General features: G+C 36.2%; 1 protein-coding gene and 1 long non-coding RNA gene across 2 annotated transcripts; one reads left to right on the top strand and one right to left on the bottom strand.

The window, feature by feature from the left end:
- The first annotated feature begins 173 nt into the window (after positions 1 to 173).
- LOC105287207 (kinesin-like protein Klp61F) lies at positions 174 to 5562 on the top strand. The gene is made up of 16 exons (XM_026975528.1): positions 174 to 727; positions 1020 to 1167; positions 1268 to 1417; positions 1655 to 1815; positions 1886 to 2035; positions 2118 to 2354; positions 2475 to 2850; positions 2937 to 3208; positions 3298 to 3437; positions 3521 to 3639; positions 3708 to 4061; positions 4206 to 4433; positions 4529 to 4708; positions 4812 to 5034; positions 5109 to 5230; positions 5360 to 5562. Exons 1-16 carry the CDS (start codon positions 663 to 665, stop codon positions 5417 to 5419), a joined length of 2985 nt encoding a protein of 994 aa, XP_026831329.1. The 5' UTR covers positions 174 to 662; the 3' UTR covers positions 5420 to 5562.
- Positions 5563 to 19010: 13448 nt separating this feature from the next.
- LOC113563630 lies at positions 19011 to 20133 on the bottom strand. The gene is made up of 2 exons (XR_003407549.1): positions 19904 to 20133; positions 19011 to 19806 (listed from the first exon to the last, which is right to left on the bottom strand). It is a non-coding gene; the product is annotated as an uncharacterized LOC113563630 (long non-coding RNA).
- Between the last annotated feature and the right edge of the window lie 5385 nt (positions 20134 to 25518).

Genomic DNA, 25518 nt, shown 5'->3' with positions numbered 1-25518 from the left:
TACGTGTGATATAACAATGTTCTCTACAATAACTTGTGTATTAGAAAGTATCGGTTTTGATTATCTTCAAATCTACCACGCTCAATTTCACTCTCGTTGCTAAGCAACCCTAGCGTCGCGTTACTATCGCCATCGCGCTATTGGCTCCACGAACAGCCGTTGGTAGCGCGATAGCGAGCTCCCCGAACACATCCTAAAACTGCCCCTATATTATGAAACTGTTCGGAGACGATTTAGATGTGAATGATTCCGTTTTTCCCGTATTTGTCTCTTTCTTCCCTCGTTCTTCCTTTTCTTTTTTCTAGGAAAAAAGTGGGAAAAACAGAATCATTCCGATCGGAATCGTTTCCGAACAGGAAACAGGAACAGGGAACAGGAGTTTCATAATATGTGCCCGGAAGTTCCTCGCGGGGCGCCAGCGCCATCCGATGCTTCAGTTGTCGCGTGATTCAGCTTCGTGATTGGCTCCCGCCAAACAACGCACTTTCACACGCCTTCTAGCGGCAATCGCGCTAAGCATCTCAATTCAAATTCTTCAACGGATGCTGTGTCTCGCTGCGTAAGAAACAGGACGCGTTGTCGTTTGACGAAGGCAAAAGTGTACTAACTGTGTGCAGCGAGAAGTACTCGAAGCAAAACAGGCACGCGAAAAAGCACGCAAAATGAATGACACACGCAGTTTGAAGAAGGAAAAGAATCAGCACATACAGGTTTTCGTCCGTGTCAGGTGAGCGGTAGCTTTTATTCGGAATACTGACACCTCCTTTGATCACACATCAAACAACAAACAAAAAAACATTTTTGTATTTTGTACTCGGCGAGAGGTGTATTACCACTTTCTCATAAAGCTACAAAAAAACTTCATTTTTTTCTTGATATTTTAATTTCTTCCTTACATAAAAACAAGTTGCATGAATAACTATGTATCATGTTTAAGGTCATTTAAATTAATTTTATTCCTACTTTCTATGTTAATATACTAGTCGGTTATTTTCATGAATCGCTTTTTCTGTTAATAGACCGATAAATAACAATGAGAAAGTTGGTAAATCATTCTCAGCAGTGGAATTACCATCTAACAAAGAAGTAGTGATACATGAGAGACCACAAGACAAGCATTCGAAAAAGTTTACTTTTGACAAAGTGTTTGGGCCTACTTCAAAACAGGTAGAGTACTGTATTTGATGAAAAACTCTTAGATTCTTGTATGTTACAAAAATTATTTATTTGGATGTAATGTAATACCTAAAGAGAAATACATTTACAGATAGATGTATATAAAGCAGTCGTTAGCCCATTGCTCGAGGAAGTACTGGCTGGATATAATTGTACAGTTTTTGCTTATGGTCAAACTGGAACGGGGAAAACATTTACTATGGAAGGTGTTAGCAACGATCCAACGTTACATTGGCAGAGCGTGAGTAAAATTTTATAACGTCATTTATTATAGTACACATAAAATTATAGTGGCTTTAGAACAATATATTTTAAACGTACGCGAATGTGAAAAGAGAGAAAAAAATTAGATTTTCGAACTAGAATTAAGTTGTAATAATAAATTTTTAAAAATTCTGTAGCATTATCGATAACTCGTCAATAGATGTAATAATATAATGTTGGACACGTTGTATCAGTTTAATCTATTTATGTCCAGGACACCACAGCTGGAATAATCCCACGCGCGTTGAGTCACCTTTTTGATGAATTGCGTTTACTGGAAGTGCAGGAATATACGGTACGAGTTAGCTTCCTTGAACTATACAACGAGGAGTTGTTTGACCTACTGTCACCTAATGACGACGCATCTAAGATAAGGTAACATTGGTCGCACTTTTAACGTATCAACGAAATTCCAAAATAAATGTTGCAACGTTCGTGATCGTAGACTGTACGAAGACGCTACGAGGAAAGGTGCGGTGATCATCCATGGATTAGAGGAAGTAACTGTGCACAATAAAAATGAGGTTTACAAGATTCTGGAGAAAGGCTCGGAGAGGAGACAAACAGCGGCAACCTTGATGAACGCCCACTCGAGGTTGTTATCTTCTCTCGTTTCTTGATACATTAACAACCGATCTGAAATAATGGTGTAAGATTTTTTTATGTTATACTTTCAGCCGTTCTCACACGGTATTTTCAATTACCATTCACATAAAAGAAAATAATGTGGATGGGGAGGAACTTTTGAAAACCGGAAAATTGAATTTAGTCGATTTGGCTGGCAGCGAGAATGTTGGAAGGTCTGGTGCAGTCGACAGGAGAGCGCGAGAGGCAGGAAATATTAATCAGTCGTTACTGACTCTTGGACGAGTTATAACAGCTCTCGTTGAGCGAGCACCTCATATACCGTATCGGTAATATTATTATTATTATTATCTTAATAATATAATTTTTTATATAGAGGAATGTACAGTTTTAAGGAAACTAATACTGAAGTTTTGTAACAATATAAAATTGAACGTTGCACATTGAAGGGAGTCGAAACTAACGAGGCTTCTGCAAGAATCGTTGGGCGGACGTACAAAAACTTCAATTATCGCAACGGTGTCTCCAGCAAGCATAAATCTCGAAGAAACATTGTCGACACTGGACTACGCTCATCGTGCGAAAAATATCACGAATCGCCCCGAGATCAATCAGAAATTGTCGAAGAAAGCTTTGCTTAAGGAGTATACGGAAGAAATTGAGAGACTTAGGAGGGATTTACTAGCGAGTCGCGAACGGAACGGCGTATACCTGGCGCAGGAAAATTATAACGAGATGCAAACGTTGATTGAGAATCAGACCAAGGAGATCGAAGAGAAGATAACGCACATTAAGGTGCTTCAAGAAACGATGGAAGCTAAAGAGGTAGATAACATTCTAATACACGTTTACGATACCTTGGTGTAAGAATTGATATTATTATTTGACTAAATTTGTCGATTTTTCTTTAGCAAATATTCAACGATTTACAAGAAAAGCATGTCGAGCAAACTACCCATTTACACAAGACCAAGGAAGAGTTGGAAAGCACCACGCATGCTCTGGTGTCGACCAACGCGCTTTTGAAGATGACCGAACGTGAAAAGGAAGAACAATGCCACTTAGTAGAGAAACATGTGTCTACGGAAGAAGAACTTTTATCACAGGCGCAAACACTCCTGAATATCGCTGATACAACGACAAGTGACGTACATAAACTTCATGATAAAATTTTGCGCAAGAGGTAATTGCATCATGCTTTGTACATGATTATGTAATATTAAATATCACTACGTTATACTGAAATACATCATTTTTAATGCGTACTCATAGGCAACTGGAGCAAGAAAACGAGCATCTTAGTCATCATTTTCGAAGTAACGTCGCACGACAATTTCAAGATATGGAAAATAGTGTTAAAACTCATACACAGAATTTCCTACAATTTTGCGCTCTTTTAAAAAATAATATTGGTAATTAAACATTCTTAGATGAACATTGAAGTAAATCTGAGAGATATATATACGTTATTTTCTATATTTTTTAATTTTTATAGATGTACAAATGAAGCAGTTCAAAGAGGATACGGATGCGATGATCGATCATATGTCGAATGATATTATTAATAAAGAACAATTTGCAGTGGATGAATTCACAAAGAATTTAGATAATTCGGTGAGTTACTTATGCAAGGAAGGTAATATTCTTAGTAGATAGAATACATGATTTGCCTTTTTTTTTAGTATAAAGATTATCAACAATGGTTGAATGCAGAACTGGGTCGTTCATCCGACACGACTGATCGCGAGTGCAAATTTTTGAATGAGACATCCTTAAAAGTGTCATCGAAAATCAAAGATATGATGCAGACTACCAATGTAGAAATCGCAAAGAATTTACGTCAATTGAACGACAACGTATCTCAGAAGATTAATAATTTAAAGATGTATACAAACGACTCAATAAGGCAACTTTGTAACTACAAATTGGAGGAACGCGATAATTTGTATAAAAATATAACTGAGATACGACAGAATGTACAAACCGTTCGTGAAAAGGATGATAAAATTATGGTGGAGCAGGAAAGGTTCAAGAAGGTATGATTTTACGCGATTTAGTAATGATAATTTCTAATGTTTGAAGAGGACGTTGCGCTAATGAAAATTGTCTCTTGCTAATTTTAATAATACACACACGAATTGCATGTCTCATTCTTATAATATTCTTATAATATTTTCTAGTCATTCGAAAATCTATGGTTACAATTTAACAAGTTGAGTGAAAACGTGACTGAGAATTACTCTACAGCGTGCGCCACTTTGAGTCGTGTTAATGACGTTTGCGATAGTACAAATAATGATATCCTCAGCAATTATAACAAATTTGTTGAGAAGAATGAAAATCTGCAGCAGAAAATTCAGAGCGACATAGAGACACTCAAGAGTGATGCAGAATCTGAATTGGAAAAGGTAAGATTCGTCGTCCCATTAGTTTAAACATTTTTAGTCTAGCTTAGCAAGAAAAGTGATAGGCGATATGTATAAATTGTTTCTCGTTTTATTAGAATTGGACATTGGCTGGACAGAGTGCAGTAGAAAGCTGTAATTTGGCAAATGATATTCAAACAGACTTAAACAATCATTGCAATGAGTTAGCTCAGAACAAACTGTGCGTCGAAAATGACATGAAGCAGATGCAACAGAAATTCACGGAAGACAATTCTTCTTCCGTTGGATCCGTTAAAGTAAGGCTTTTTTTATTATATATATATTGATATAACTATTGTATCTGTATCATTATAATTCTGTTATTACAATTAATATATAACTAATCATTAAATTTTGTAGACTATTTATAACATATTAATACAAGGAAATAACGATCACATGAAACTTATGAAAGAATTGAAGAAGAAGAATCTAGAAGCATCCGTAAAAGTGGGTGACCAAATTAAGAGTCAGAGCGAAAGTTTGTCCGATTGGAATGACGTAGCAACAATGGAACTACAATCGATACAAGAAAGAGTTGGGAAGTTCCTTGTTGAAGATTTACGACGTGACACCCCAACGGGTAAATATTCAGCTCGTATGCAACGCTGAGGTTGCAAGAGTTCGAGTAACTTAATGATCTTTTTTTTGTTTTAGGATTCACACCTGCGAGAAAGGAATATCAGTATCCAAGAAATCTCGCTGTAACTTCTCCACACGAGCGAATCATTCACAGGTTTAGGCAAACGAGAAATTATCTGGACAACTCTGACGATGAGGTAAATATAAATTTCTCTACTTAGAAATGATAAATTTTCAAAGAACTAAAACTTATGTATGAGAGAACAGTATAATCGCAAACAGTAAAGTATGCAGGTATACGCACTTAACTAATTTTGCATTTACAGGGAACAATATTGGTTAATAACAATTCGCCGAAAAAGCAATGTCCGAACGCAAATAAGTAAGCTTATCTGGTAATCAGCTGCATTTTTTATACTTATGATAGGATTTCATTTGCATGCTAGATTTACCGTAAAATATTGTATTTTTATATACTGACATGTGTATAATGTGTAGTAAACGATACGAATAAATAATTGACAGAAAATTCTGTTTCGGCATTTACATCTGATTTCCTTATACATAATTATGCACGTGTGACGTTCAAGGGACGAATAGAAAGCAAATAAAAGTACCCAGCTTAGATAGAGATTTCAATCAAAATCAGTTGAATGTAAGGAGATAACGTTTACCAATGGAAACATATTTTATTATCAAAAGTGTTATGTATGCTACTCGTGTCAAATATTCGTAATCCTTGAAGCGTCGCACAATTCAAGTTAGTGCAAATGAAACGACGCAGGATAAGCTGCGATCCCTTAACATGTTAGAAGACAGTGTGTCCGGATTTGTTCCTCACAAAAACGACCTAACAGAATATATTAATTAATCTATCCTTTTATGCACAGATAAATCATTGATTATATCCTGAAAGAAAGTGGTTCGTAGTGCAATCTAAAACCGCGTAACTTCTTGCGTATTGTAAACTTTAAAACATGAGAAAAGGATTAATTAGCAAAAATTAATATAAATCTTTTTCTAAGCTACCTTTTCCATAACTTTCTCATCACAATATGAATAATATGATATTAATTATATAAACCTGGAATTAATGTTGCCGCTGCGTGAATAGTTAAAATGTACGGATGTAGAAAACGGATAAGAAACACACGCTGTTCGCAAGTGTGGAAGTAATTTAAAGGTAAACACATTTATCGTGATCGACATTGGAATTGTCTTTAGAAATATTGAGATTATTCGACGTTACAATGTTTACTAACCAGAAGTGCCAACGACACACTTCGCTGGACTGGAATGACAGATATTCATATGATATATATCATTGTAATTACTCTCGTTATTTTAACAAAATGATAGTGGCAAAATGATGGCGAACGTACATTATGGGACATAATATTCGCTCTCTTCAGAAAGTCATTCACAATTATAGGGTAGTAAAAAATAAAATATAAGTATAAATATGTATATTTCGAACGGGTAGACTAGGGTACAATTAACGTATCTACAATCACGTACGCTTTTTACATGTGCGGATTCGCGTTCGTTTTACTCTGCCTCTCAGTGCTCCCGAAAGCTTCCCTATCCTTTGTTATTTTCGACTGCCTCTCTCCGAAACAATAATAAGTCTCTCTCCAATACAATAGCCGATCATTTGTCCTAGCCTAATGTATCTCGTGTAACACACGTATTATAACACATACATACATTTATACATTAGATCAAAACTATTTGGCACAAACTTATTTGTTATAAAATATATTTTAGAGAACTTTTCCTAAATAATTTATATAAATATATAGCTTTGCCTTATTCTTAAAACACATGTATTTCGTAATTAAATTTTAAGTTCGACCTCAATTACTATTTATAACGCACGTATCTCTATCCCAAAATCAAAACTAGTTTGAAAAATAAATATATAAAACATGTTAAATAGCGCAAGCTGATATTAGCCCATTATAAATAAACAATTTTGTATAAAATTCAAAGCAATCGTATTATTAAAAGGACACAATATTATAGCAGATATTAGTTGACAATAAATGCAAATTATATGACATACCGAATTTAATTTAATTATATAATTTAATGTAACATATCGAAAAAACTTGATTTTTTTATACAAAAGCACGCAATTGTTTATATTGCTAATCATCAATGTCATCGCCGGTATAATCACCGTTTAGTGTCTTACACTTCCGTGCACGTCGCGGCATAGAATGTATAGAATCTTTTGTAAGGTCGTTATTTATTTCGTCTATGATACGAGAAATGGCATTTGCTAAAGTATCAGAAGGAACTTTTTGTGGCCGAAACTTTAACCGAATCTTGTTGAAGAGAAATTAGTCGCACGGTGATAAATCCGGTGAAAAAGATGGCAGAGATAAATCACGCACTTGTTTCTCAGCCCAAAATTTGCGTACATCGATGGTGTCATATGATCGATCTAGTAATAAATAAAAACGTGGTGTTTGTTTGGGCTTTTCACCTTCATAATCTGGCCTAGATTCAATGATAGAATTCCACACAATCGACAGGCGTTCAGGCGATGTCCCTGCATCTTCTTCTTTTACAGTTGTAGTATGGCATTCACGGTATATGACGCCTGTCGAGTCGTAGAAACAATAGGCAGTTTGGAATTGGGAAAACGCAGTAACTTGCTCCTCCTGCCTGGATATCCCTGGTGTGGATGAAGTCATCTCGGGTGTGGATATCGACAATTTGCATCCAATAATAAGTCTATCCAGGAAACTCGGATCTATCTCGCACTTGTTAATAATGTGCGTGCAATAATCATATCGTGTCTGCTTTTCTTTTCTAGTTAGCTTGCATGACAGGACATAGCCATACATTTCAGTTTTATTAACTTCGCGAAACATGTATGTGAGTTCACAGTTGTTTAGTAAAAATTTAGCAGCAAACAATGCAATTGGCATGTTGCAAGCATAAGATTTACGGACTTCATCGATTTTATCTTCAATAATGTAAAAATGTTTTACATTATTGGTGGGTCTGAAAAGGACCGTTTGTAATCAACTAGATTACTCAATAGTCCGTCCAGTATCCATTTCGTGCAATAACTTGTTGCAAACGGGTATTAATAGAAGCGTGGAGATTTTGGAAAAATTGCGGTTTACGTCGAAGATTCTCCCATGCGTTCTTCGCGTGTGCAATCAGAGCTGCTTTAGTTCCCTCATGAGCAGGATTCCACGAATTTACAATTTCTGCCCATACATTTTCTATTAAATTAAGTTCCGGGGATTTCGGTGGCCACTCGAGAACTTCAATCTGCGGATGTTGTGCGAACCACTCCTGCATTATCCTAGAAGTATGGACAGCACTGTTATCCTGAACAAGTCGAAATGTCGGCATATCCTCTTCTGGGTAGATAGAGCGAACGCTCGGGAGCAACACGTTTTCCAGAATATCTACATATTCCAGAGCATTCATACGCGGCGACACTTCGACTAGTTCACCTGGACCGTGTGCACTGATCCAGCCCCACATACCACAAGTGATACGCCCACTCCGATCGCGAGCAACAACATATTTTCGATCTAGACGAACGATTAGAGTCAACGGATTTCCATACATGTTAACGTCGATCAACTGTCGAACAAAATACTTTTTCGTCTGTCCAAATAGTACGCTCCCAATCTTCCGGTAAAGCTGTATTTATTTGCTGCAATGTAAATGCAATACGATTGTCGGTGCACATCAGTTAAACAAAACTTTCGCACAGGCCTATAGCAATGCACATTTGCTCCTTTTAATCGGCGCAGTCCGCTCCGAAGATGGTAAAGTTAACCGAAATACAGTTTTGTGATACCGAAAGAAAAAGGTTGTTATCTACCTGGTTGAGCAATAAAAGATCTTGTTCAGCATTTGACACTCGTCCTCTTCTATTATTTTTCCGTTTATCCATAACACGCTCCTTCCCTTCTTCTTGCCAACGCTTAATCCATTTGCGCACCGTTTGCACGGAACAAGGAATACGACGTGCGATCTCTTTTTTTGCTGCACCACAGCTAATTACAAACGGTCCTTTTCAGGACCATCAATATATTTGACGAAAGAACACTTTCATTCGCATAACTTTAATAAAAGAATTTAAAACTCATATATCATTGTAAATGATTCAATTCATATTCTTTCCCACCTTCTGATACACACATGTCGTTATCGATGGAATGATATTTCTTTCGCTGCTCATAACCATACGAGTCGATCAATTACCATCGTCGATAAATTCGGCGGATGGCCGCCATCTACCGCCGCTGCGTTATACGCTAGAGTGCCGGGCAACGTAGGACATGCTCCGCCATTTGCGAAACGATTCGCTGCCGGTCAGTGTACGTACTGAACATAATATACTGAGAACATCCCTACAATATCTCTTATAGTATATTATTTCTTGTATATTCTCACAATATACTAATAATATCTTTTACAGTATATTATTTTTCGTATATTCTCGTATATTCTCAGAATATACTTTTAATATCCTTTAGGCCTGTATTCATAGTCGAATCTTATATTTAAGACCGCGTCTTAAGTGTATCTTCAGATACTCCATAGCCAATGAAATGATCCATACAGCATCTTCAGATAAACTTAAGACGGTCTTAAATATAAGATTCGACTATGAATACCGGCCTTACAGTATATTATTATGTTTCGTATATTCTCCATATATTCTTAGAATATACTTCGATTTATGCAGATAGTAGCGCATTTTACGTCATTTCCGAAATTGCCGGTACCGGTTTTCTTGACTGTCGCCTAATACCGCATGGTTTTTGGTTGGTTCTCTAAGAATTATCGACGAATTTAGAGGTAATCTTTAGTTCTTTTCTAAATATTTTATTAAATTATAGATAGATATTTTATTAGACATAAAATGAAGTTTAACAATATTTTATTTGTACGTATATTTTTGAATTTTTAAGTTCGTACATAAGTGTTTTTTAACATATTAAGAGCATAATTTAAAACGCGCTTATTAAATATACTCGATAGCGTAGTGGACTAGAACGAGGACCGTGGAGCTCAACGACGCAGGTTCAAATCCCGTGTGAGGTAAGTGGAAATTTTAATTAACAAAATGTATATAGTATACATATATATATCAAATAGTCAAAGATGATCAGGAGTAAATATAGTAAGAATATATTAATTGATAAATAGGTAAAAATTAATTTTTTTATATATATTTTTAATCTAGCCCAGGCTAGCTCATTACTAGACAAATATATTTGTCTAGTGGCTAGGACTTCTAAATGGCTCGGTACTAGCTACGTTTGCTAGACGGGGGCTACAACGTAAATAATATATAAAATATATAATATAAAACACGTATCGGCTAGCTAGTGACTGCGACTACCGACTAGGTTAAATTTCCACTCGGGATACTGGAAACGTTCTATCAATATACTGAAAGATATTCGCAGTATATACTATGAACTAGGAAAAAGTGGACATTAGATCATTCTCAGTATGTACTCAGTATATCGTGGTACGTATCTCGAATGTTCTGAGAATATTCGCAACATACTTTTGCGATATTCTCCGAACATTCTCAGTATCTACATGCGCTGTTAGGGATTACACATGTGACCCAAATTTATACGTTATATTTTATCTGTTGTACATTCAAGGAAAGTAATAAGAACATTTCCATTGCTTGCATTTCGATAGAAAAATACGATCCAAACGAATCGCAAAAAATACTAGCATCTGGTTCCGTTTTAAAATGTGGGAAAGGGTAGCAAAAAGGAAAGGCAGTAGAAGTGCAACAACTTGCTCCCGAAACTCCTTTACTTATTTATCTTGTCTCTGAAGAATTTAATATAAAATTATATAAAATTTTATTAACACATGCAAACGCTATATCACACACAAAAGAGTCTGTCTCTAACAAAAAAGTATCTCTTTTTGAAAAGAATTTATTTATTAGTCACTGGATAATGGATGTAATAAGGACCCCACACTGAACCTTCCCTTTTTTCTCTGAGCAATATGTGAAACGTATTGTATAACAGATTGTCATAAAGCACACACACATGTGTAATTTATATATCTATCCTCACTACTTACAAGTAAACCTACCCAAGTGGTACACTCCGATTTTTTTCAAATTTGATACAAATGTAGAACCTTGAAAAATATTTGACCCATATTTTTTCATTTGTGCTCTTAAGCGGTTTTAAGGGTAGTTATTACCCTTCCAATTTTCATCCGCCTATCATCAATAAGTACAATAAAAATATATAAGAGACAAAATTTAATGAAAAATATATTTTTCTGGATCGCTAATTATGAATGTGAAGTCAGATTTGCAAAATTATTTGTTTAAATAATAAATTGTTTCAACAAAATAGCTAAAAAGTTGAAAAAATACAGTATAGCGACGTTTGTTATAAGAGATAATATGTTATAAGAGTAAGTGATACTTAAATATGGCATCAAATTTGTAAAATGCATTGCTTTAAATTATTCGACCAATAATTCAAACGATTCAAACAAATCAGGAAGAAGATTGAAAAACATTGAAGTGTGTTATAGCGGCTTAAATTATAGAGGATTTTGGAGTTGTTCATTACATATGTTGTTGACGTAAAGATTCTTTTAATATTGTTATACAAATAAAACCTACCCACACAGCAAAATATATCACAAAGATATCTAGGAAATATCTAAATGTCAGAATATTTGATTGTAAATTACTGTCAAGATATCATGAGAATATTTCAGAAACATCTCCAAGATTATAAAAAGTCATGATAATTTCATCTCAGATGTGATATCTGATTCTGTATATATCCCATACAACACGAAAAGATTGCATATATATTGCATATACAGGGTGTTGAAAAAAAGGGTAAAATATTTTAAGGGGATGTAGTATGCCCAAAAATAAGTCGAAAAGTCTTAATAAACATGGGTCCGCAAATGAGCCGTTTTTGAGATATTTCTAGTTTTGCACTTTTGATATTTTTATTTTTATTCTTTTTATTTTTTTTTATTTTATGTTTTTATTTTATGGTTTTCTTCTTCTAAGTTATGCAAACAATAACAGCTGGTGTTTTACCTTATCTTATTAGAGAAGATGCTCAAAATGACCTCCTTCCATGTCTGCAAACCCTGCATCTCCGCAAAAAAGAATCTCGTGCTCTTTTTACGGAGATGCAGGGTTTGCATAGACATGGAAGGAGGTCATTTTGAGCATCTTCTCTAATAAGATAAGGTAAAACACCAGCTGCTATTGTTTGTATAACTTAGAATAAGATAAATATAAAATAAAAACATAAAATAAAAAGAAACAAAAAAACAAAAATATAAAAACATAAAATAAAAAAAATAAAAAGAATAAAAATAAAAATTTCAAAAGTGCAAAACTAGAAATATCTCAAAAACGGCTCATTTGCGGACCCATGTTTATTAAGACTTTTCGACTTATTTTTGAGCATACTACATCCCCTTAAAATATTTTACCCTTTTTTTCAACACCCTGTATATTGCATATATATTGCAGGAATCTTCCACAGCAACGTAGCAACATTGCAAATTCACTGCGAAATGTTTCTGCAGCATTGCTATGGGATTGCAGGAATGTAAAATGTCCGCTTTTCGGAACATTGCAACGAAACGTCATAATAATATTGCAATGTAATGAATTTGCAATAATTATAATTATTCATTATTATATACTTTAAATATTTTTATTTATATAACTTCAATATTTTTATTTATTAACATAAATAGACAATTATATGTAATATAACAATAGTAATAAAAAGTGAAATAAACATTTTCTCTATTTTTGTTATAAAAAAGTAACTGTTCTTTATAAAAAACCTAAAAATCCTCTTCTTGAGATATTATTTTTCCTTCAATTATGTTAAAATATTTTTCCTTTAATTAAATAATTGAATCTTCTTCGTTTTTGTTTGTATGTTGCCTGTAAAAATAAAATAGGAATTAAAATTCATATAGTAGCATAAAATTACATAAAAATATACATACTGCAAGTATGTATAGAATTATATATAAAATGACATACTTTGATCTCTCAATCCTAACCGGAGCTTGAGCAAGCCACTTGGAAATGCATTCAGCGATTTCTGCATCAGTGGCATGATTGTGTATTTCACGAACAGCTTCTATAACAGAAAAAGTTATTAAAAATATTACAACTATTAATATGCAGTTTTCTAATGAATTTCCATAATTTTGAGGTTATAGTGATATAAACCGTGAGATAGGCAAATAGAGTGATTCTCTATTATATAATTAATCTATTATATAATTAATAGATACAAGGTTTTAACAGCACACAAGTGCTATAATTAGACATAATATTATAAAAAAAGTACTTACCGTTTTCTTTTACGTAACTACTTTCTTTTAGAATGATGCTCGCGTCGCACAACCACCATGTTCTTTAGATAGTCGAAAGAGACAAACACCGCATGTGCATATTACCGAGCTCAGATTCTGGTCATCACACATCATTGGTCGAATAGATTTGAACGAATCTCGTTAGGATAGGAGGACTCCAATGTTTTAATAAAATGAATTATTAATATTAATTAATTACAAATTTTGATTGTGCAATGTTTCCGAAATATTAATGTCATGTTGCTACAAGTGTGCTGGTATTTTGCGGATATATATCTCTGCAATGTCTTTGTACTGTTGCATTGCAATTTGCAACGTTGCAACGTTGCTGCAATGTTGGTGCAAGCATCTGTGCTGTATGGGTACTGGTTCCCGTCTCGAAATAGACTGGCCGCCCGGAATAGAACATTCGAGAAGTGCGTCGACTACTCGTCGTTGAAATATTTTCGGGAACCGTCTTCTCGAGTCGAAGAAAGTCACGTAATAAATATTGAAATTAGCATACATATTGTATATATAAAGAGACATAATGGAACATTATTAATAATAGAAAAAATCTAATATTAATAATAGCAATAATATAATATTATTAATAATAGAAAACAACATTAAATAATAGAAAAAAAGAGTCCGACAGCGAGATTCGAACCAGCGATCTCACGCTTGCGAAGCTGGCGCGCTGTCTGCTACGCCACGCATTCGGCTGAAAACTTGGTGCGCTGCACAGGTACTAGAACATACATATCAATTTGCAATTTATTGAAAATCAAAATTCTTGAGAGGCGCATCGAGTGGCTTGTTCCATAAACTTCTTTTGTCAAGTACTACAAGTATGTAAAGTTTTATCCACATCGGTGAGACGAACGTTGTAAGTGGTATTGTTCTTCCTTTTCACGTTCAGTCATCTTCAAAAGCGCGTTGGTCGACATCAAAGCATGCGTGGTGCTTTCCAACTCTTCCTTGGCTAAACTTTATGCGTCACTGAGAATACTTGCAATGCACGTGTGAAATAAAGCCTATTACACAATACAAAGGAACAGGCAACAGGAACAGGGAATAACCAATCGCGTTACACGATTTGAGTACGGATGACCAAATCGAGCAACGCGATTGGCTATTCCCTGTTCCTGTTGTCTGTTCCTTTGCATTGTGTAATAGGCTTAAGAGTGTCGCTTCAAACACTGTGCTGTGGTATTCCATTCGCTTTTATGCATTTAAGTGACAATCTACAGACCAGTACAATTGCTAGTGTAATGCAAAATACATAAATTTCGTATACGTATCGTAGATTCATTTATATCGTTTTTTTTCTTACAATGGCAACAATAACGAATCTTCCCGTCGAAGTGATATATATAATTCTGGATTTTGACAATATCAGTGTTCAAGATTTTGCAAATTTTTCCTCCACGTGCAAGCATTTTTATCAAATGCTATACCCCAGCTTATTTTGGCGACGAAAGTTCGATCAGAGGTATTTTCTATTTGCTTGTATTAAATTTAATTAAAAATTTTAATCAAGATTATGATACCAAGTTTCAACGGTATGTCATATTACCATCGTTATTGAAACAGAGAATGGAATTTTCTCGAAAAAACGATTACAACTATATAGTGAAACAGTGGCGGACCTACAGCCTACATCTGTGTGGGCATATATATTCTAGGATAGAACACACTTGCTTTTAGTAAAAGAAAACTTTCTCTTTCTTCTAAAGAAGTAATCTGTGCTAAATGATGCAACCTATCGTGATCCTTTGCCACTCGCGTGTGTTTTTAATTAAAAATGGTAGTCCAGCTGTAACGTCTAACAAGTAAACCTACCCAAGTGGTACACTCCGATTTTTTCAAATTTGGCACAAATGTAGATCTTTGCAAAATATTTGACCCATATTTTTTCATTTGTACTCTTAAGCGGTTTGAAGGGTAGTTATTATACCATTCTAATTTTCACCCTCCTATCATCAATAAGTAGGGGAGAAGGAGGCAGTTTAGGACAGGGACAGTATTGGACATTTAGAATAAAAAACAATTTGTCACTTTTTTTCATACGTTGAACGCATTTTTCGGTTACCAATCGGTCAAGAGGTAAACGTCACATGAGAGCTTCCGCGCTGTTAACCGTCAAACTAACCTACACTCTATTAATAAGTTTTGCTGGCTGATGTAATTATCTTGGCTCGCAAATGTAAGTATTTTTAGATTAAATTATTGCTCAAAAGGAACCTATTGGTATATTCTGGTTAAGATTGTATGTTTTGCGTTGTAATGAGCGAAATACAACGGCATAATAAAAGAGTTGATAAGAATATTACGTTTTTTTTTTCAAGTTAGAGTTGGGGCAGTATTGTACGAAATTTACGGGGCACATTAGGACATGTTCTAATGTACCTTGCAACTGTTGCTAAAAGGAATTTCGTGTCATTTGATCTCAATTTTCTTTTGTTGCGTAGAAAATTATTTTTAAAAGTCTAAGACAGTTATTTTTGTTAAATTTTTACTTTTTACTTTGTTACATAATTAATAATCTTAACACTTCACACTTTAATCTTTTTAAAGAGAGTTGTTAGATATTTTATTATTTAAAATAAAATAAGATTGATTCTTGGCCTTAAATAAGGCAGTAGATAGACACTTATGTTTATTTCATTACGTAGTACAAATTACCTTACGTAGTACGCGTAGTACAATTACGTATTGTTAAACAAAAAATATATTAAAAGAAATTTTTAAGACTGTTGCCTAGTAACAGATTTAGTACTTTTAATAAATAAAGTGAAAAGACGAGAATTATCTCGATTTTTCATTATCAGTCCTATTAAACCAGAAAATCTATTACTTTTTATTATTACTCTTTAGCCGATATTCATTGTTGATTCTTATTTAAGACCATCTGAAGTACATTCATAAGATATTTGAATTGATACGAATAAATATTTTAATATATACATATATAAATATGTCAATACAAATGTGTCTTTTGAAAATACTTGGCGCTGCTAAACCGAATAAAAAATTCTCTTAGTATTTAAATAATCTAAACATTACAATAATTTGCTTAGACTCTAATTTACACAACAACTTGCCGCAATACATAAAATATATGTACAAATGTAGTTAATTACACTTATTCTATACTTAACTCTAATGTCTCACACACACCTAACTTACATAACACAATCGCCGAAATACACACACACACACACACACATTCACAAGAGAGGAAGAAAGAGAATAAGGCAAGTAATATATTGATTCGATTTGTTGAGAATTTTTTATTCGGTTTAGCAGCGCCAAGTATTTTCAAAAGACACATTTGTATTGACATATTTATATATGTATATATTAAAATATTTATTCGTATCAATTCAAATATCTTATGAATGTACTTAAGATGGTCTTAAATAAGAATCAACAATGAATATCGGCTAAAGAGTAATAATAAAAAGTAATAGATTTTCTGGTTTGCATAAATATCCATTGTAGTTGGCGTAATTTGTTGATATAATTAGTTTTGTAGAGTTTTTTTTTGAAAGAACTTCGGGCGCGTATACTTGGCGCTTTTTTTGTACCTTTTTTTAAAAAGGTAATTTTGTTGTGATTTCACATTTGTAGCCTGAACACATTTTGTAGTGTAAAGTATTCGTTTTTATACTATATGAGGAGATGAATGCCATAAACAGATGTATGTAAAAATGGTGAAAGTATTTAATTATCACATGATCAAATATCAATCAGAATTTTATTAAAATTCCTTAATTCATAATCACTTATATGTCTATAGTATGCACAATACGTTACATATATTCTCATTCACTCGCGCTCTCTCCCCCTCGTTTTCTCGCCTTCTCGCTCTCTCACTCCCTCCCTCCCTCCCTAGTCCTCTCGTTCTCTCGCCCTGTCGCTCTTTCATTCATTCGCTGTCTTGCTCTCTCATTCACTTGCTCTCTAGTTTTCTCGATAATAAATAATTTTTATTTTTATTGTGTAATTTTATGTATTATGTCTGATAACAATAAATAATATCACTGGCTCTTTCGCTCTCTCATTCACTCTCTCTCTCTCTCTCTCTCTCTCGCCCTCTCACTCACTCGCCCTCTCGCTCTCTCGCTCTCTCATTCACTTGCTCTCTCGCTCTCACTCACTCGTTCTCTCGCAAATATATCTTTTCTCACTCCAACTTCTTGCACTACATCGCGTCGTACACTTATCGTACACCGACCGGCGGAGATGCTGTCCGTATATCCGTGTGACTTACACATGACGGTCGGGTCGATAAGTTAGAGTTTTCTAATGTAGAGCCTCTACATATAATCGTTACGTGCGAGTCACACGGATATACCGACTTTTGTTTTTTATTCAGGTATATACAAAGATGGCGCTGGGCATTAGCCCATTCCGCCCTGCGTACGAGCGCTATCTACAAAAATCCCCTTGGGGACGGATCATACAACGACGATGCTCAAACACACACACAGATACAGAATAAATCGAGGAACACCCGCGACTACAACCCTCTCGCTCGCTCATAATATAATACTCATACTTCCTGTCATTTTACGTAACAATAATAACACCCTAGAAAAACTTATATTCTAACTTTGCTTCTAATATCCGATATAAACTTAAGAATCGCCGCAAAGACCGCCCACACAGAACAAAATATTTATTAAATATCTACATATCTATTTGATGTCCATATCTATTATGGATATCGTATCGATATTTAATAGATATACAAAATATCTATATCTCTAGAATAACAAGGGGGGGGGATATCTCTTGGATATTTATATATTATTTATATATCCATATTCACCAAGTAATTATTGAAGATATCTAGTGGATATTTACATATTATTCACATATCCATGCCAATTACTAGAGAGGAACCTGAGAGCGGCCATGCCCCTGTATTTTGTGTAACGCTATTCGGTCGCTGATTCGAGCGCCATCGCATTCACTTTTCTGTAGATGTGGAACTACGAAGCCACATCCACTTTCGCGCGGCGTGCTACATCCACTTTACTGTCGATAAGTAGTTACTCGAATCGGTGCGAATGTGCCAACACATTAACAAACTGCTGAAAAGCGACGAAAATGACACATGTTAATAACAATACGCGCATAGAGATGTGTTCACATCTATTAAGATATGTGTATTCGTATAAAAAATACAAAAATACGCAAAAATACACAATTCTAAGAAGAATTGATATAAAATATTATTAGGGTAAGAGGTACACTTATTGATAGGGATACAGTTATTGACACATTAACTCTTTTAACTTAAATTTCTCGTCACATGCACGACGCTCGTATGCAAAGTTTATATGCTCGTACAAAGTACCTTTTCGCCAACAGATTTACTGAGTTATCTTAGATTTCTGTCATTGCGTTTCGAAGCGATAAGCTAATGTTTTTCCACATGTTAGAGTTAGCAACAAATTCGGATAGTGATATATTTCGATAGTACGTTGCCTCTAGATTATTTTGGTACCAAATACATGCGAGCAACTAACTATTTAATGAGTTTTAAGAGGATTTGTTGTGAGTGGCAATGACACGCATCAATAATAAATTTCTATAAAGGAGTGTATTTCGTCCGTCAGTTTTGATACATTCCATATGTGAAATGATATTTCAAACCAACGTTTGAGGAACGACATATAACATTAAAACACTTTCGTATAAAAACAATAACAGTAGCAACAAAAAGAGCTAGTAAGAAATAAGTAATAAGACAGAGGAACACAAATTGTCAGATATTGCGCTTTATTGAAACCAAATGAACATAGGGTAAGAGATACAATCACTGACACGGATATAGTTATTGACACATTAATGTGTTTAATTGAAATTTCTCGACACATGCATGGCTCTTGTGTGAAACGTTCATATGCTCGTACAAAGTACTCCTTCACCAATAAATTTACTGCGTTATCTTGGATTTCTGTCATTGCGTTTCAAAGCGGTAGCAAAAACAATCACTGACCCACTCCTGGCGATGTTCCGAATAGATCAGTGCATGGTTTTGCTGGCCGCTTCGAAACGCAATGACAGAAATCTAAGATAACTCAGTAAATCTGTTGGCGAAAAGGTACTTTGTACGAGCATATAAACTTTGCATACGAGCGTCGTGCATGTGACGAGAAATTTAAGTTAAAAGAGTTAATGTGTCAATAACTGTATCCCTATCAATAAGTGTGTCCTGGAAGGACGTTGCGCATATTTTATAGGTACGGAACTGAAAAAACAAAGGACGAGCGCGAGCTCGATAGCGCGAACGGGCCCGGCAGTCGCGGACCAGAAGTCGCATGGCGATGGTCGCGATAGACAGATAGTCAGTCTGCGTGCAGTATCCGAGCCACTATTCAATAATAAAGACAGTTACTTATTGTGTTCTCATAAGTTGAGTGTACGTGATTCCACCCCTGCCCTGATATACAACAAAGTGTACCTCTTACCCTAATAATATTTTATATCAATTCTTCTTAGAATTGCGTATTTTTGCGCATTTTTGTATTTTTTATACGAATACACATATCTTAATAGATGTGAACACATCTCTATGCGCGTATTGTTATTAACATGTGTCATTTTCGTCGCTTTTCAGCAGTTTGTTAATGTGTTGGCACATTCACACCGATTCGAGTAACTACTTATCGATAGTAAAGTGGATGTGGCTTCGTAGTTTCACATCTACAGAAAAGTGAATGCGATGGCGCTCGAATCAACGACCGAATAGCGATACACAAAATACAGGGGCATGGCCGTTCTCAGGTTCCTCTCTGTACGAAGCTATCAAAAATATCTATAAGATGTTATTTATATCCATGGTCCATGGAGATTCCCGCCTCTGATTCACCAAGCGACCGATAGATGGCCAGGCCAGGCGTGACGTTCTCACAAGAAACATTTGCGTTATTACCTTATAAATAACCATCCGGAAAACCGATCCAGTACTCTTTTCTTAATATTTCTTAATAAATCATGGTGACATTATAATCACATTTCTGTCATATAGTATTTCTGCAATCAAAATTCTGTTCAATTTTTACTATTTATGTGCAATTAAATGTATATTTTCTTATTGATAGTTTATTTATATTTATATCTATGTTATTTTGCAATTTTAGAGTCATGTTCCATTTATTGTCTTACACTAACGATATCATGAATGAATATCCACGGAGAAATCCACTGAATATTAATATATATGCACTAGATATCTATTATATATATAAATATCCCGAGGATAGTGATGTAGATGTTCAATAGATATTGGTCTACATATCTCATGGATATTTATGCAACCTCGTATTGCGGACATTTGGATATTTAAGGCCTGTCCACTGGCTGTTTCCTACATATTCATGGATATCCATATATCCACCAAAAATATCCAGTAGATATCTAATACAAATTATTTTCTGTGTGGGCGGGGATTTGACATAACAATCCCGAATAAGCTGATCAATAGAAAACGGGCCCCAAATATTATTCTCGTATAAACTGTCAATAAGAGTGCCTCTCACCCCTTCCAGGTTTCGGCACTGCCAGAAAATGCGATTAGCGGTCTGGGGATAATCCCCGCAGTCACATACTGGAGAGTCGACCACTTGTATTTTAAAAAGACTCTCGGCCAGTGACGTATGGTTGAAACGAAGTCTGTTAATAGAGACAATGCTGACTCTACCGAATGTCGATTTATAAAACCATGGCTTACGCGATTCAGATAAAAATGTCGTGTAAATCTTACCCTTAGAGGTACCGATTAGTTTACACCATTTCATGAAAGAGGAGAAAAGGCGCTCCTTCCACACTGACTTAAAATCTGACGCTGGCAGACAGTACTCCGAATCGATCCCGCTCCTGATAGCGTCCTTAGCTAATTGATCAGCCAACTCGTTGTATCGTATTCGGACATGAGCCAGGGTCCAGAAAAATTTAACTACTTTGCCCGCTTGTTTTAGTTTAAAAGTTAACTCTAAAATTTCCAGTACAATGTGAGGCATCTTGCACCATTTCCTCTTGCTAGTCAGCGACTCCAAGACACTCGCCGAGTCTGAAAATAACAATACAGTCGGGTTTGGATCACAGAGAGCCAGTTTCAAAGCGGAAGCGATTGCCATGCCTTCTAGGGTGAAAATAGATGTATAATTGCTAGATCTTCTACGGTACGTCTTGCACTCATTATTAGTCAGAGCAACGATACCGTAACCCGCGAAAGACTCGGCTGCGTACTTGGAGCCATCGGTAAAGTATCTAGAGACGCTGCACGTGGGATAAATGTCATCATTAAAAATAGCTTCAAATTTCTGACTAGAATGTATACAATTTTTAATATCTTCACCTTCTGAGAAAGACACGTCCGGCTCCAGTAACAGCGTCTCGAACTTAAAAGAGCTATAACTAGGTTTATCATTGGATACGATAAGGTGAGATATTGGGATTATATCTTTATACAATAAAACCAATAGAGGAGGAGGGCGCTTCGGTATAAAGATCGGCGTTTCTGTGAGGTCCGCATAGCTTGAGAGGACCGGAAGTAGGGGATGATCATAATTGCCAAAAACTTTGGCCAAAAAATTCCTGCCGAGAAACTCCGACCTCAACTCCAAGGGAGGCTCTTTACTCTCGCCCAGAATTACATTAATAGGACAGGATCTTCTATATCCTAGGGCGAGGCGGACGGCTTTGTTCTGTATTCTATCCACTTTCTTTTTAAGATACGCAGGCAGTTCATGCCAAATAAAGGCACCATACTCTCTATTCTAGAACGTACTAAAGCCTTATAGATAGTAAGGAGGATAGAGGGGTCAGCTCCCCACCATACCCCCCTTAAAAAGCTTAAAACACCCAGGGGTTTGATGCATGATCTCGAGACTGCTTCGACATGGCTATTCTATTTCAAATCCGATTGAAAATTAATTCCCAAAACTTTAACTTTTTGCTGACTATATAAACTATTGGATTCTAGACGAAGGGACCAACGTCTATTAACGATCGAACTTGAGTTACTGAACATGCAAAAAATGGTTTTATTATGCGAAAGCATTAAATTCAAGCTATTGAGCCACTCGACCAGAACATTAGCACGCTCCTCAAAAATACGCACCGCAGTATCAGGGACTCTATGGCTTATAAACAGGAAAATATCGTCCGCAAACTCCAAAACTTGTACACCGCTTAACCCACGCGCCAATGCTTCTAAATCCAATACATAAAGCATGTACAGAAGGGGGCCCAGCACACAACCTTGTGGCAAGCCCTTAAACACGTGTCTAATCTCATCGACTGAATCGAATCTGATGTGAACAGTCCTGAAGTGAATCAAGTTGTAAATAAAATTCAAAGTATTAATAGGAAAACCTAAGACTTTGAGCTTCTGAATAAGGACGTCACATAAAACGTAATCGTAAGCACCCTGAATATCAAGGAAAAGAGCTGCCACATGTTCGTTAACATTAAACTTATGGTGAATAAAAGAGTGAAACAACGCAACGCTATCTATACACGACCTGTTGTTACGGAAGCCAAATTGACTGGATGAAAGGATTTTTTCTTTCGCGAGCCACCATAGCAGCCTATTATTAATCATTCTTTCGGTAAGCTTGAGCGAGCACTGAGCAAGAGAGATAGGACGAAATTTACCGGACTCCTTCTTAGGTATAAAAAAGAGGCCGAACTCGTGCTATTCACGAGGAAAATTACCCGTTAAGTAAATCTCATTGATTAGATGTAAGAATCCCCGTTGCAGGTGGATATTGAATTTAGAAAACACAAAATAATCGAGACCGTCCGGACCCGGACTCGAATTTGTTTTAACATTATGTAAGGCCCGCGAGAATTCCGACCAAGAGAATTCTTGGTTTAGAATTCCGCTAGCGGAGCAGTCGCTAAAGTCTGGTTTGGCTGTAGCGGTCCAAGAAGGGCATAATTTATCAATCTCCTGAGATACCGTGTCGATTGTATTGGAGTTGTATTGGTTGGAATTTTCCCGGCGATGAAAATTATTACTCATCGATTTGATCTTAGCCCAAAGATACTTGAGGTTAGTTCGCATGGTTAAAGATTCACAAAACTTCGGAAAGTATTCCCGTTTATGTTTGCGTAGCGTGACTTTAGTTTTTGCCTCTATTTGACGAAGATGAATAAAGTTCTCATGAGAGGGTACTAATTTGAATTTCCTAAAGGCAGCCTTTCTAAGGCCAACCATCTCCTCGCATTCCGGGTTCCACCATGCGGTAGATTTCCTCCCTTTATGGTTCTGATCTACGTTATTACGAGGCTTATTACCTTTCTTTGTATTCCTGTAAGGAGTAGCCGAAGTCACACAGTCCGAGATCAGAGCGAAAAAACTGGAATACTTGGTTTGAATATCCAAGTCAACGTTGTATACTAAATCTAAACATAGCGGGGTGGCTTCCTCCAGGAGTCTGGAAATCTCCTTCCAGTCCGTTTTAACACTATGCAATCTATAAAATGCACAAAATCGGTTAGTAGCTGTAACCTGACCAGAGATTGATATAGAGATCGGCAAATGATCGCTACCCCAAGGGTCTTCTCCAACCTCCCAGGTGCAAGCAGATAGCAAGCGGGGGTTGACAATTGTAAGGTCAATAATTGATTGCGTAGTATAAAAACGAGAAAAATATGTGGGTTGACCATTATTGATCCAATACAAATCTGCCGTATCCAATGCGTCAAGCAAATTCCTACCTATCGCGCATGATGAAGAGCTGCCCCATGCTACATAATGCGAGTTGAAATCTCCCGCGATTAGAAGGTCCGCCTCACCTTGAAACTGGTCAAAAAATCTCGACCAGTCCTCCGTTGACACTCGAACGTCCGGAAGCTTGTATAAAGAAACGATGTACAAAGGCTTCTTATTTAAAATTATCTGGATTCCACAAACCTCCAATCTATCATCACAGTTATACTTAATATCTAAAATCGTATACCTAACCGCATTACTTACTAATATTGCAACCCCTCCTCCTCGCTGGTTAAAACGATCGCATCTAACCGTGTCGAATCCTTTAATTTTGAGAGGGTCCTGCGGGCTGCACCAGGTTTCCGCAAGGAGGATAACGGAGTAGTCCTTAGATCGAAGGCTTAGCTCAGCTAGTTTCTTGCGGACGCTCTGGCAGTTCCACGAGTGGATGTTGAATGTTAGGCGAGACGGGTAAAGACTCATGGAGAGATACCGCCTTAAGCAGTCTCCTGAGCAGCAGGGATATGTCGTTTGAACTCGATAGTGCTATTTCAATGTTCCTCCATATCTTCAAGTCCTCCTCCACGACCAATTTGTCGGCAAAGTGTGGAATCCTCGTCGCTGTCGCGGGCGTTGCCGAGGTTCCATTTCTTGATAGAGATTGTGCGCATGACTGCGACGAATATAAAGGGTACCGAAGCGGCGGAAACTCCTTTGGATTCATATTCTGGCGACGGCCGACGGCATCATTTAAAACATTCTTGAGGCTATCTTCTAACGTGAGTCTGGCTGTTCGGAAGTCTACATTGTCTACAGCCATGACGCGATTAATCTCCCTTCTCTTGAAGTATTCCTTGCAGTCCTTCGAGAAGGTGCGATGATTGCAGCTACAGCTAATGCATACTGCGGGCTTTACACAAGTCACCGATTCTGGATGCTTCGCCTCTCCACAGTTGAGGCACTTGGCTGCATTACGGCAAAATTTCGTTGGATGGTTCAGCTGGCCACAATTGTGGCACACTCGTAGCCTTGGAATGAAAATCGACGTAGAAACTCTAATTTTCCACAGGAAGACGAATTGCGGAATTGTCGACGATCTAATGGTAACCTTGACTGATTCAGAGTCCACAAAGGATGCCGCTCCGGAGACGGGGTGCACGACTCTTCTCTTTAGCCTATAAATCTCCTTCACCGGGAGGTTTGGGTTGCCATTCTTGAACTCCAACAAAAGATCCTCTTCAGAAACGCTCGTAGGAATCTCTTTAATGACGATCTGGCGATACACAAAGGCATTAGGGATAAAAATTTCCCATTGGGCTTCCTTTAAAAATTTATTACTAACTGCCGCATTAGCGGCCTTCT

This window comes from Ooceraea biroi, chromosome 2, assembly GCF_003672135.1.
Source record: "Ooceraea biroi isolate clonal line C1 chromosome 2, Obir_v5.4, whole genome shotgun sequence".
Lineage (NCBI taxonomy): Eukaryota > Metazoa > Arthropoda > Insecta > Hymenoptera > Formicidae > Ooceraea > Ooceraea biroi.
The sequence above is the reverse complement of the archived record's forward strand: the minus strand, read 5'-3'. Positions and strand labels throughout refer to the sequence as shown.